The sequence below is a fragment of the Rhopalosiphum padi genome, chromosome 2, assembly GCF_020882245.1.
Source record: "Rhopalosiphum padi isolate XX-2018 chromosome 2, ASM2088224v1, whole genome shotgun sequence".
NCBI classification, from domain to species: Eukaryota; Metazoa; Arthropoda; class Insecta; order Hemiptera; family Aphididae; genus Rhopalosiphum; species Rhopalosiphum padi.
The window spans coordinates 29,759,555-29,773,648 of NC_083598.1; the positions used below are offsets into that span (position 1 = coordinate 29,759,555).

General features: G+C 34.0%; 1 protein-coding gene across 1 annotated transcript; it reads right to left on the reverse strand.

Annotated features, from left to right (window-relative positions):
* Window positions 1-8,258: 8,258 nt before the first annotated feature.
* On the reverse strand, window positions 8,259-13,436 carry LOC132918934 (uncharacterized). Its single transcript, XM_060980292.1, has one exon. The coding sequence runs from the start codon at window positions 13,434-13,436 to the stop codon at window positions 8,259-8,261; it is 5,178 nt and encodes a 1,725-aa protein (XP_060836275.1).
* Between the last annotated feature and the right edge of the window lie 658 nt (window positions 13,437-14,094).

The window sequence follows — 14,094 nt, forward strand, 5'->3', positions numbered from 1 at the left end:
TTGAGTGACGAGCAAGCGTTTGATTGTTTAAACAAAAAAGTGTTCTTTTTTCAACCACCAATATAATCTTTAACCACTAAATTGAATTCTAACTATAAAGAAAACAGTTTATTTAGTTTGATCAAAATCAGATCGACTATCATAAAAGTACGACAATATTCAAAAATATGTTATAAATCGATATTTATAATTTATGGTAGCCAAATAATTTTTGTAAACTTTATAAAATCTCAAATTTATACTTATTCGATGATAAAAACACTAATAAAATTAAATACATTTTATAATAGGTAATACAAATTTTACTATTTGAAATACAATAAAATATCAAAAATTGTTTGAAGAGAAGTCATTTTTTATTAGTGAATATCGTATGTCATAAGTATTTGAACTTCAAATACTCGTAAACATTGTTTTGGCTTTCCGGTGGAATTTTTTTTTCATATGTAGGTTTGAAAAACTAATAAAGAAATTAATATTAAATTTTTAAATCTAAGGTATAAAAACAAACATTTTTATGAATTTCTTACCATAAATTGTTTTTTACGATTTTGTGATTTTTATAAATTTTGTCAAATGATTATTGATTTTCAATATTTTCATAATTGAAAAATTAACAGCTTAAGAGGAGTTTTTTATTCAATTTTTAAACATTTAGACCCACCGAATGACTTTCAATAAACATTTATAAAAAAAAAAAAAACTAAAAAAATAAATTTTCTTATTTCTATAGCTTAAGAATATTCGAAATATTTGTATAACTATCGCAAATAAAAAAAGATAATAAAACCTTTGGAAAAAATTTCAAGTATCTACGGTTATTCGTTTTCTAGTAAGGTACATTAAAAAAACAAAAACCAATTTTTTCCCGTTTTCCTTTAATTTTTTGTTTGTTATTCCCGATTATAAAAATGAGTACTGAAAAAAAAGTATCCAAAGTATAAACTAAACTCAATTGTATATCCAAAACTACCTACATTTTTGAAATTCAAAGTATTTTATCTATAATACTTATACCTACTATATACTTATCCACAAAAAATCCACATCGTGATAAAATCAATACATTTATCACTCCGCTCGGAATCTAAAAAACTACTTACACTAAAAGAATCATCAAGTTGAATGATATTTTTTATACTTCACTTCTGTGGTATTACAGACTTTTTGCTTATGTACAAATAAAAATATTAAATTAAATTCTATTAAGCGATGGGACAGAAACACTATAAATTATTCCTAGGAAATTTACTATGAATTCTCACTGAATAAAAAAATTAAATAATTGTTTTAAGTATCATGTACAGTAATCTAGAACATATATTTTTGCAACAAGGCGATAGTTGCTAATGGAATATGTATGACTATTAACATATTCTAAAATACAAAATTAGATACTTACAACACAGACATTTAACTATGTCTGGAACTCTGGACTAACGATAAACAATAAAATCGATTAATAAACACTTCATCTTCGGTCTTGTATATTATTATATCCATCTATTATGACATATGAAATAACTATCAACATTTGTTTACTGTTATTCAGAGCTAAATAATTTTTTTATCAAATATATAGTAACTAATCTATTAGAGTTTATAATTTACTAATTTGTATGAATACAATTATTTATTGACCTTGCTTTTGGTATTGTTATATTAAATAAATTAGATATAGATCAATTATATATTTTCGTTTTTTTTTTATATATACCGGCAAGCTATAATTAACATTCATAAAGATTAAATACTGGTCCACTGATATTATTTTTTAATCTGAAGTTAATCTATTTAATTTTGGTACAAGTATAATATAAAAATTGGTACTAAGTTTTAAAGGGCTTATGGATATTGAATATAATACCATGTATAGTATCATGTATTATTAGTTCTTACAATAAATTCATAACGAATATAATATATAGTATAGACTATAGATATTATTGCGTGAAATAAAACAACTTATTACATGTACAGTGGAGACAGTTTGTAAATGTATTAAAAAAAAATCTTTGAACACATTAGATATAGTCGATATAGATACGTAGAAATCAAAAATCAACTAGCTGATAGATTAATTATATGGTCAGTCTAATTTATCATTTGAAAATAAAATATAAATTTATTTTTTTCAGTTGGTATTATCTTTTCAAATATTATCCTTAACTACTAAATAATGAAAGCATATACTTTAAATTTGTATTCTTTAATGAGGTTATTGTTACTGTCACTGTATAGTATTTTTATGTAGATAAATGATTTCAAACCAAGAAAAATTCTCCAAATAGTTGCATTTTGATAATTTAAAAATGCATATAATAGTTAGAAAAATTTGTAATCATGGACTAGTATATAATATTTTGACATTTCAAAAGTGAGCGTAATATTATTCATTGATCATTTGATATATTATGATTTATTATATTTGTATGCTTATATTCTAATAAAACAAATTCATTTCAGTTATGAATAATATCATAGTATATAGCCCACTTAAATTTACGTGTACTGTAATTAATTTAGGTAAACATACTATTATGTTACTATTACAATTTAATAATTATATTAAGTGGATATACAATTGTTTTGTATTTAAGAATAAATTATACTTTATACATAAATAAACCCAATAGTTTTATAGAATATACTATTGAATTTCAACCAAACATATAAAACGTATGAAATATTATCGAGTAAATTTGAAATTATTGTGACTTAGCGGGTAATCCTGAGATTGAGATTACTTATGATCGGAAGCTGATAATATCGCACTCCATCCTAGATGTCATAAATAAATTAATCTTATTTTATTCGAAAATTGTCTATAATATTATGTTTTTGACATGTTAACACGGTTTGCAATGTATTATTTAATAAAGATGTACTTATTATAGATGTACTGATATTTAACACTGAGGACAAAATAAAATTCCGAATTAATGCAGCCGGAACCGAAATATCTCCAAACGATTAAAAGTACTTATAAAGATTTAAAACTAATTTTGATCTAAAATTTTAAGGTTTGCAATGTTTGTAATGCATTAAAATTTTTTTTGCAAAAGTGAAATTTTTATTTTTATCAAATAGTCTCCTACTTTAAAGTCAATTGCAACATTTTTTTCTAATATCATCCACGTTCAAACACATTTTAAGTAATCAAATATTTATTATTTTAAATTTATTAAGTTTTTATTAGAATAATAAACCTATATTATTGTTTTTAACACAGTGGTAATAAACATGATTTTCATAGTTGTATTAAATTTTTCTATCTAATTTTGATTTAATAATTATAAAGTACACAGAGACGTGTAAAATATTATATAATTTTTTTTATTGAAAATCAAACATTGTGTTAGTCCGGAAGACGACTGCTGGAGTTATGAATATGTGCCCAATTAAAATAACTTTTTTTTTACCATACTATTTAGAAAATGTGACAGTTTATCAAAGTATATACTATATATACAAAAACTGCTTGCTGCTTTGATCTATATTATACAAAAAATATCGATTTAAATACACACAGTAATACCAAATATATGGTATGAGACTCTTACTCTTACTAATAGAGTAAATAACACGATTTTGTCGGTCGGTTATATACGACGTATTGTTGATAGGCACCTTAATTTACGTGTTATCGATAATAAAATATTCAGGCTCACTGGTTACTGTCTATCGTGAAGTTAAGATTGTCAACAATAATAGTTGATATACCTATTGGTATCTGTTTTCAATTTGATAGTGTATAATATAATATAAATAATATTATATCGCCTTATCGTAATCACATTGACGGTCGCTTTGTTGGTGAAATTTAATAATATTGTATACAGAGTAGTCCACATCGTTCACATCCGTAATGATTTTGTACGATAAACGTATTGGTTCATTCTTAAGTTATATATATATATATATCTAAATACGTATATATGGTCGACGAATCGATTACCGCATTTGTTCGGTATATTATACCGGACGCCGAACGTATTTATGGCGTAAACATTTTTGAGAAATGTCACAATATAGAATATATTTATACGATATTTATGATAGGTATAGTGCCTATACAGTGCCGATAAAAATCGGATAAGAAGCGAATGGTAAATATATATTTTTTCCTTCATTCGTTTTTCGCGTAGGCATCAGCGTTTTACGCATCAACAGCCGACGCAATAGTCGTGATAACCATATAATTGGTACCTATAATAGTAATATACCAAGTCCGCTGCTGCGTCGATCACCGCATGTTTGATACAAGCCCGATGAAACATAAGGCATTTAGATAACTACTGTTAATATAATTGCTATGAATATAGAAATATAATATTTTCTATATAAATATATGACTGTGAAACAAACTCATTTATTTGCTTGGCCATACGGAAACGGTGTATGGTTCATTTATGTCTTATTATAAGTGACAATTATGTGTAGGTATACGAATGTAAATGTTGACCAAAAGATACTATATTTGTGCGTGTAATTTACAGAAAGCTTTAAAATTATACTTTCAAAAATGTCCACCTTTATATGAATGAATTGAATATTTTTCTAGTATCATCAAATGTCAAATAATCACATTTCAAAAATTTTAAAATTCTTATAACATGAACTCGTATCAATCGTATCATTCAATAAAAAAAACGTACCCATTTATGACTTATCGATCATCATGTTACTATATTGAATTTCGCCAGAAATCAGTTAGCTGTTGTACTAAGTATCTCAAAGTTCCCAAACTGTGCACCGCGGTCTACGTAAAATTAGCTATCAATGTGTATTTTTTTTTGTTCTATCTTTCGTGTTATTCACAGCAGGGTACCATGGCCAATTTGGGTCCAAAAAAAGGCACCGCGAAAAAATTTTTTGGGAACCACTGATCTAAAGTATCATGGTCATAGAAAATATAATAAATCGTAGTCTAGTTAGCGTGGATGTCATGTTTATAATATAGCGACAGGAACAGTAACACGAGTGACAATATTTATTTAATTCCTTTATCTATATTATATTATTATATGATAAACGTAAACAGTCGTAGGTTAACTTCAACTTAGTTATTTTAGGTAGTGAATGGTTTTATAATGATTTAAAAATTACTGCATATCATTTATATATAAAAATATAAAACATATAGAACTAAGAAAATTAATTAAATACATATAGGTATATAAGAATACCTATCGATTATATTTACAACACCGATAGGTTAATTTCTTATTATAAAATGAAACGCGTATATATAGTATCGCTAAGCCACCACGAAATACAAATAATGAAAATAATATGAAGATAGATATATTTCGTGACAATGACTCGAGTAATTGGTATTATAGAATATATTATTATTTATATTAGATTATTTTAAATTTTATTCAAATAACGGACATATATTATGTGCATACTTAAGTCATAGGTTTAATGAATATTGCAATATTAATAATATTGTTTATATTATATTATCTTAAATGATATTTAAATAACGAAATTACATTAAAAGTACCATACATTGTCATACATAAAGTACCATACATAAAGTCTTCCGATACAGGAAACGGCACTTGATCGTATTCTCAAAACTCATAAGTCATAAGCATTACAATATTATTTTACTTTTATTTACATTTTAGATACAGTATATTATTTCTTGTTAATCAATTTGAGAATATTATCTTCTCATTATTTTTATAATATATGATAATCACCTATAAAATCTTTGTGGAAAAATCACGTTTAGAATATTCCTCATTTTATGTAAGATAAAAAGTAATTATTTATTTTTTGGTCCAATTGTACTAATTATCTTTTAATTTGTAATAATATAATAATTATGTATAATATTTTATATTTATTTATTGGCCTTGAATTCAGTATTGCTGTAAAAGATAACATAGATAAATTATCCATTCCGCATATTTTCGTTTTTTTTTTTAGTTATTAATTTTAGGTACCTACGTAAAATAATTAAAATTCATGAAAATCAAATATTTGTACACTGATATTATTTATTTATTTATGATAAAAAATTGTACTTACTTGGGGGTTATGATTGAAATTCATGGCAATTAAAATATAGATTTTTTATCAGATAATAAAATAACCATTTACAATCTGTTTAAATAATTATTTTGTACAATATTGCCGGAAAAAAAATATAGGACCACTATCGTATTTATAATAGCCGGAATACTAAAAAGAGTGATAATATCTATGAATATATATATATAATATATATACATATTCTAAACAAGCTTGATGTTCATGTCATAGAGCATGACAGTGATGTTTCTATTTTACTAAAATATATTTTTCGTAATTTACTACGGTTAATAAGCCGAGATAATTATAAACTATAATACTTCCGCAGCTCTCAACACAACTTATCACAAAACGGAAGAATAATATTATTGTCCGCCTGCACGTTGTTGAATCCGTTTTCCACATACCGTACTTCCATGTTTCTACGAACGTACTTAACAGCATAATATATTATTACAAAATTACTTGTATTCACCTCCTTGCTGCAGTTTTTGTGAATTGCCGCCGAAGCCGACGTCACATTAGAATGCACTAACATTACGTGTACCCTCGTATATTATGATATAACCCTTTGACTCATCGTGTGCCGAGACATTATGTCACTCGAGACGCTCAAAATGCTCGTCAAACACGTGTTACGTTACACACCGTTTTTCCCACCGTCTAGATCTCCAAGTATTTAAAATATTTAAAAATAGCGTTCACCAGTCGTGTACTCGTGTTGTATTACGATAAATGCGTGAACCGTTAATATCTTCATATCCGATTAAAATGCTATTAACCTGCTGGGAATTGATCATATGTAATATATAAGATATACAAAATATAATATAATACCGTACAATACAGCGTTATCCGGTGTTTTTGAGTTATAACTTATAACTATTACCGAATAACCATTGGCATATCTTGCTACAAATAATATTATGATTCGTATAATAATAATTTATCACATGATGTACGGGCCGGGAGCAATGTACGGGCCGGGAGCATAAGATAATAATACGCGCGCCCGGTTACCTAATTACTTCGTGCGCTGCACTAACACACCGACCGACCTGTGTAGATGTGTGTATGTGTGTATACTGTATAGCGACTCAAAGGAAGTGGACGGGGTCGCCGAGCAATACCAAAGAGTGCTAGTGTGCGGTGGTGTGTGTAGATGTGTATTATTGTGTGTGTGTACTTAAATGCTAAACGGATATAGGTAACTCTAGTAAAAATGGTAACGCAAATTGTAGGTATGGTAAAAATATATGATATAATAAAAATTACGGCCCTTTTGGCCCAACAGGTAAAAATAATAATATAATAGTTGCCGGTTCGGCACAACCAAATAATAAATAATAATATTATACAGCTAAGTATTAATAATAATGTATAATAAAATTGTAATTGGCACAACTTTAAAAAATATAAATAAGATAATAATTTAGGAAAAACTCACAAATTGTCGGTGCTCGACTGGCCAGCTGCTACCAAATCTATCCTATATGAATAATTTCACACACACACAAACAATAAAATAAATAATATAATAAGTTAGACGATTCGCGTCTACGCATAAGTAAAAAAGACGGCGATTAGCGCCAATATAATATTATAAAATGCGGCGATTCGCGCCTATAAAACATAAAACAACTGACGGCGATTAGCGCCAATATAATATTATAAAATGCGGCGATTCGCGCCTATAAAACATAAAACAACTGACGGCGATTAGCGCCAATATAATATTATAAAATGCGGCGATTCGCGCCTATAAAACATAAAACAACTGACGGCGATTAGCGCCAATATAATATTATATAAATAAGTGGCGATTCGCGCTCACAATAATAATTATTTAAAAAGTGGCGATTCGCGCCCACGAAAACAGTATATTTGGTCCGCGTAACAATACGAAGGTAAGATCGAGACTGATCGTAATTACGGCGGCCGTGTTACACTGCGAGCAGATAACACGCCGCCCTCATTTAAATAATTTAATGTTATAAAACTCACGGGACAAATAATAATTATAATTAACAAAACAAACAATATAAAAATAGTGGATGGTTGCGCGTGAGTGTGTGTGTGTGTGTGTCGGCCGGCGGTGGCTATTGCAACCGGAACGCGCATATATAATATTACGTAAAGTCTAAATAAATATCTATTAGGCGTGAACATCCTCCCCCCCGTTGAAAAATGAAATTTTTAAGTTTTTCAACTTATTCCGGTTGACGCTCGGTAGGAAGCGCGCATAATTTTACTGTTGGTCGCTTTATCTCTGCACCGGATCCGAGTCGCAATGTGGCAACTCTCACTATGCCATCCTTCCCAGGGTGCACTTGCATTACCCTTCCTAATCTCCATTTAGCTGGTGGTGTACATTCGTCCTTGATGATGACTATATCGTCAATGTTCACTGGAGGCTTACTGCTGGTCCATTTGCCTCGTACTTGGAGCTGTGGCAGGTATTCCTTATACCATCTCGCCCAGAACCCTTGCATTAATGCTTGCACATACTTCCATCGACGCAGATGTTCTATTGACTCGTCTGCCAAGCTGGGTTCAGGAGCTAATAACAATGAACCACCGATTAAGAAGTGGGCCGGAGTAAGAGCACCCGGTTCTGAGGGGTCACTGCCTAATGGAGTCATAGGCCTTGAATTAACACAAGCTTCTATTTGGCAAAGTAACGTGTTGAGCTCCTCTAGATTCAGACGCCCATCCTTTAAAATCCGTGATAGGTGATGCTTTGTAGATTTTACTGCGCTCTCCCACAGCCCACCGAAGTGAGGTGCAGAAGGAGGGTTGAATTTCCACTCTATTCCTTCACGAGCCATGCTTGAATCGCAATCACTCAAATATGAAGCTAACTCTTTCTGCGCTCCTATAAAGTTAGTACCATTGTCGCTGTGGATTGTTGTGCATTTTCCTCGCCTCGACATGAAGCGACGTAAGGATGCTAAAAACGCTCCACTCGTTAGCCCAACAACCGGTTCTAAGTGAATGGCCCTCGTAGAGAAACATACGAAGACTGCAATCCATACCTTTATCCCTGTTTGGCGCCGTATACCACTTCTTATTGTCAGAGGTCCAGCGAAATCTACACCGCTGACGGCAAATGGTCTTGTTGGGGCTACGCGTTGTTTCGGTAACGGTGCCATTAAAGGGTACTCAAATTTTGGCCTTGCTCGGACGCAGATCACACAGCGTTTTATAACAGAGCGGGCCATGCTTCTTCCTCTGATCGGCCAGTACCGTTGTCTAACCTCTGCTAGCAGTGCTTGAGGCCCACAGTGGAGAAGGGCCTGATGAATGTCTTCGAAAATTAACCTGGTAATTTTGTGGGCTGCGGGCAGCACCATAGGGTGCTTTTGATTCTCTGTAATCTGTGCGTTCTCCAACCGTCCTCCAACCCGTATTAAGTTGTCGCTTTGAAGCAGCGGATGTAATCCCTTTAATTTGCTGCGTCCCGACACTTCCTTGCTACTGCTTAGTGCCGTATATTCTGCTTGAAATTCATGCAACTGTGCTTGCCTTATTAAACCAGTTTCAGCTCTCTTTAAATACAATACACTTAGATATTGTGTTACTGTGTTAGCTTTTTTTGTTCTTTGGAAATCTATAAACTTCAGAAACCAGGCGGCGGCTCTCACAAGCTGGCGCCAACTCGAATAGTGTTCGATCAATCCGCTAGACTGGTTAGTCACGGCGAGTGTGAGCTTAACCGTTCGTATTTCTGGTAATGTATCGTCATCTGGTAGTATTGTAGTTGAGTGTTTCCAACCATCATCGCCGTTGCTCAGCCACTGTGGTCCGTTCCACCATAGTTCAGAGTCTTTTAGTTCTCTTGCCAGTACACCTCTGGACAGCATATCCGCCGGATTATCTGCAGTTCCTACATGTCTCCACTGCTGTGCATTCGTCAGCTCAAGTATTTGGTCTACGCGGTTCGCCACATATGTCTTAAATCTGGTGTCCTCACTACGGATCCAACCCAGTGCCACCATGGAATCTGTCCAAAGGTAGAAATCCTTGATATCCAATTCCCATGCTAGTGCCACCTTTTCTGCCAACTGCGCTAACACCAGGGCGCCACCAAGCTCTAGACGTGGTATTGTGGCCCCTTTGACTGGCGCTACTCTTGATTTTGAACATAATAAACGCGAACACCACTGTTCATTCTGACCTTTACTTCGCACATAGATGCATGCGCCATAAGCTTCTTCTGAGGCATCACAAAAACCATGCACCTCAACATTATAGTCACTCTTGAACGGCTTGCACTTCCTAGGAATCGATAATGACCTGAGTTCCTCGAACTGTTTGTAGAATCGGAGCCACTTCTCCTTTATGTGTTCCGGTATTGGTTGGTCCCAATCTATCTTTATTTGCCACAGCTGCTGTAGGAATATTTTACCTTTTATTAGTACCGGTGTCAAAAACCCCAGCGGATCAAAAATCCTGTTAAGGTCTGATAACAATATTCTTTTTGTACATTTTGGACTCTTAGCCGCGGGCACAGCCTGATATCCAAGCACATCCTGTGTTGGTTTCCAACATAAACCGAGCGATTTTACTATCTCATCTGCTTCTATCTTGATTACAAATAATGGCTCCTTATCGACTGAGTGAACGCCTTTGAATATCTCCGCCGAGTTTGAGCACCATTTTCTAAGCGGTAATTTGGCTGAATCTAAAATGTTGCTGATTTGCAATTGCAACATCTTGCATTCATCTATAGTCTCAGCTCCAGTCATTAGGTCGTCCATATAAAAGTCCCTACGTATTGCCTTCGCTGCCCTTGGAAATCTTAGTTTTTCTGCTTCAGCAAGCGACGCTAGACATTGAGTTGCCATAAACGATGCGGATGTGGTACCATAAGTGACTGTTGTTAACCTGTAGATGCGCAGCTTCTCACTTGGATTCTCTCGCCATACTATACGTTGCAAATCCTGGTCTTCTTTGGAAACCTCTACCTGACGGAACATCTTCTCTACATCCGCAGTTATAACATACTGATGCGCTCGAAATCGTATCAATATACTAAACAGCTCCTCTTGTACTGTAGGCCCACACATAAGAACATCGTTAAGTGAGACTCCAGTGGAGCTTTTGGCCGACGCATCAAAGACGACTCGTAGCTTCGTTGTTAAACTCGACAATTTTACGACTGGATGGTGAGGTAAATAGAAAATGTTTTCGGCAACTGGATCATTGCTATGCACCTCATGCATATGACCTGCATTTTCATACTCCTTCATAAAGCTGACGTAAGCTTCCTTTAATGATTCGTCTTGCTGCAGTCTACGTTCCACGCTTAAAAACCTTGATTTAGCCATACTTAAAGTATCTCCTATGTTTTTAACCTCAGATTTTAATGGTAATCGTAACACAAATCTTCCATTCTGATTGCGTTTCGCAGTCTCTTGAAAATGTCTTGCTGCTGCCTTTACGTCTAAAGCCTTTCTGCTCGTTTTAGACAAGTCATTGGCATTTGCGTCTTTACTATTTTCCACTGCAATCCATCCATCTTCTAACGACTGACCAACAGAGTTGACGTTTAGCAGGCATACTGCTCCAACCTCTCCGGTGATGACCCAGCCAAACTTAGTGTCCTGCAAACATAGCGACCCAACGCTTAACCGAACACGTCTAGATTCTAGTATGTCGAAAAAGACTCCACCTCCTATCAACATGTCTATAGCTCCTGACGAATGGAACAATGGATCAGCCAATTGTGAATCGAATTCCTTGGGTATTTTCCAGTCGACTATGCCACTCGGGTGTGGTGAAAGGTCATCTACAATGGTCGGTAGAACGTGACATACTAGAGCAACTTGAAATTCTTTTATTCTGGATAATACATCTATGGTAACACATGCTGTCGAATGCACCCGGTTGGCTCCTATCCCAGTTATCGGTAGTTCGACTTGTTCGCGAGAAAGATTTAACAGCTTGGCCATCTTCCTCGAGACAAAGTTTATCTGAGATCCGCTATCTAAAACTACTCGGCATGGTCTTTTTTCACCATGTCGGTCCAACACTGATACTATAGCGGTGGCTAGGAAGACATGATTAACTTTTTGTGCTGCCCAAAGCGACGTCGCTCCTGGATTGTCTTCCTTTTCAATGGTATCTCCTTCATTCCCTGCGACTTGATGTTCATGCTTTTCATAGTGCAGTAATGTATTGTGTCTACCATTGCACACGCGACAGTTGTATTTTGATTTACATGTATTTGCCATATGTATGTTCGAAAAACAATTAAAACATAACCTTGCTTCTCGTACTATCTGTACCCGGCTTCCCACTGGCATTTCTTTAAATTTGCTACATGCGTACACTCGGTGATCGCCTGCACAACATTCACACTTCACAACATTATGATTAGCTGTATAGAGAGCTTTTCTAGGATAATTATGAGCATTGTATTTCAAGTTGGAAGCCTTGGCTGTTATTTTCCGCTTATCTTCATCGACGGTGTTCTGGAGCGTTTCCGCACTCTCCAATGCAACGCAACGACTAGACAAAAACAACTGCAACTCACTATACTTCGGTAGCTCTGTGTTGGTTCTTCTAACTTGCCATTCATGACTGGTTGCATAATCCAGTTTTCTCAGAACAACTGTAACAAGCCAGGCATCCCACTGGTTGACAGGTTGACCTAGTGCTTCGAGCGCTGCGACGTGAGCGGATATATTTGAATACAGGTCTTGCAGCTCTCTTGCTTGGCATGCCTCCGCCCGTGGGGTGTCCAGAATTGCACGGATATGCGATTGGATTACCAGACTTTTGTTATCAAATCGCTGCTGCAGCCTTTTTATTGCGACATTATAATTAGCATCTGTAATTGGTATGCCTTTAATTATGTCCAATGCTTGTCCCTTGAGTGTTGATCTTAGATATGAGAACTTCTGAGCCGAGGGGTATGAATCATCGTTGTGCACCATTGCCTTATAGCAGTCAAAAAAGGACTCCCATTCTAATATATCGCCTTCGAAGCTTGGTAGAGATATTGGTGCAAGTCTGGCTCTTTGAGTATGCACAGATGAACTCGCTGAGACATTATGCGGCAACGAAGTATGGCCTTTTTCAAAATTAATTATTTCTTGCATTTCTGACCTGATGGAAAAGTAGTCACTCTCAAAAGCTTCTCTTTCAAGGTTAGACTTTTCGTCATCATCACAATTTATAAATTCAATTTCACTTTGAATTTCATCAAACTTTTTGTTGATATGCGGCAGCTCTTCTTGTCTGAACTCTAATAGTGTAATAGCATCTTCCCTAGGATTAAATTTGGTAACAAATGTACGAATACGCGTTAATGACGCCTTTATTACCCCTCTCTTCCTAATCAAATCACTTAACGTCTTTCTCTGCGTTTCGTCTAAGGGCATTTTATATTATATTCAACAAATAATTCGTTTTGACTACAAATGAGATAGCGACAGTGCAACAATATTCTGCGGCTTACACAAAGGCGTATGTTAAAATATACAAGATTAATAATAAAATAAGCCTGACCTTGTGATGGCACGCGCTGTCGAATAAAATATGATAATAACAGAAAGCAGGACTTTATAAATATAACAATGTAGGTAACAAAAAAAACTGATTGCAATTCGTGCAATGCAAATTATGTAACGGCAATGATGCGCCGTAAATTAATATTAAAAATCACGTCGAGGTCACCAAATGTACGGGCCGGGAGCATAAGATAATAATACGCGCGCCCGGTTACCTAATTACTTCGTGCGCTGCACTAACACACCGACCGACCTGTGTAGATGTGTGTATGTGTGTATACTGTATAGCGACTCAAAGGAAGTGGACGGGGTCGCCGAGCAATACCAAAGAGTGCTAGTGTGCGGTGGTGTGTGTAGATGTGTATTATTGTGTGTGTGTACTTAAATGCTAAACGGATATAGGTAACTCTAGTAAAAATGGTAACGCAAATTGTAGGTATGGTAAAAATATATGATATAATAAAAATTACGGCCCTTTTGGCCCAACAGGTAAAAATAATAATATAATAGTTGCCGGTTCGGCACAACC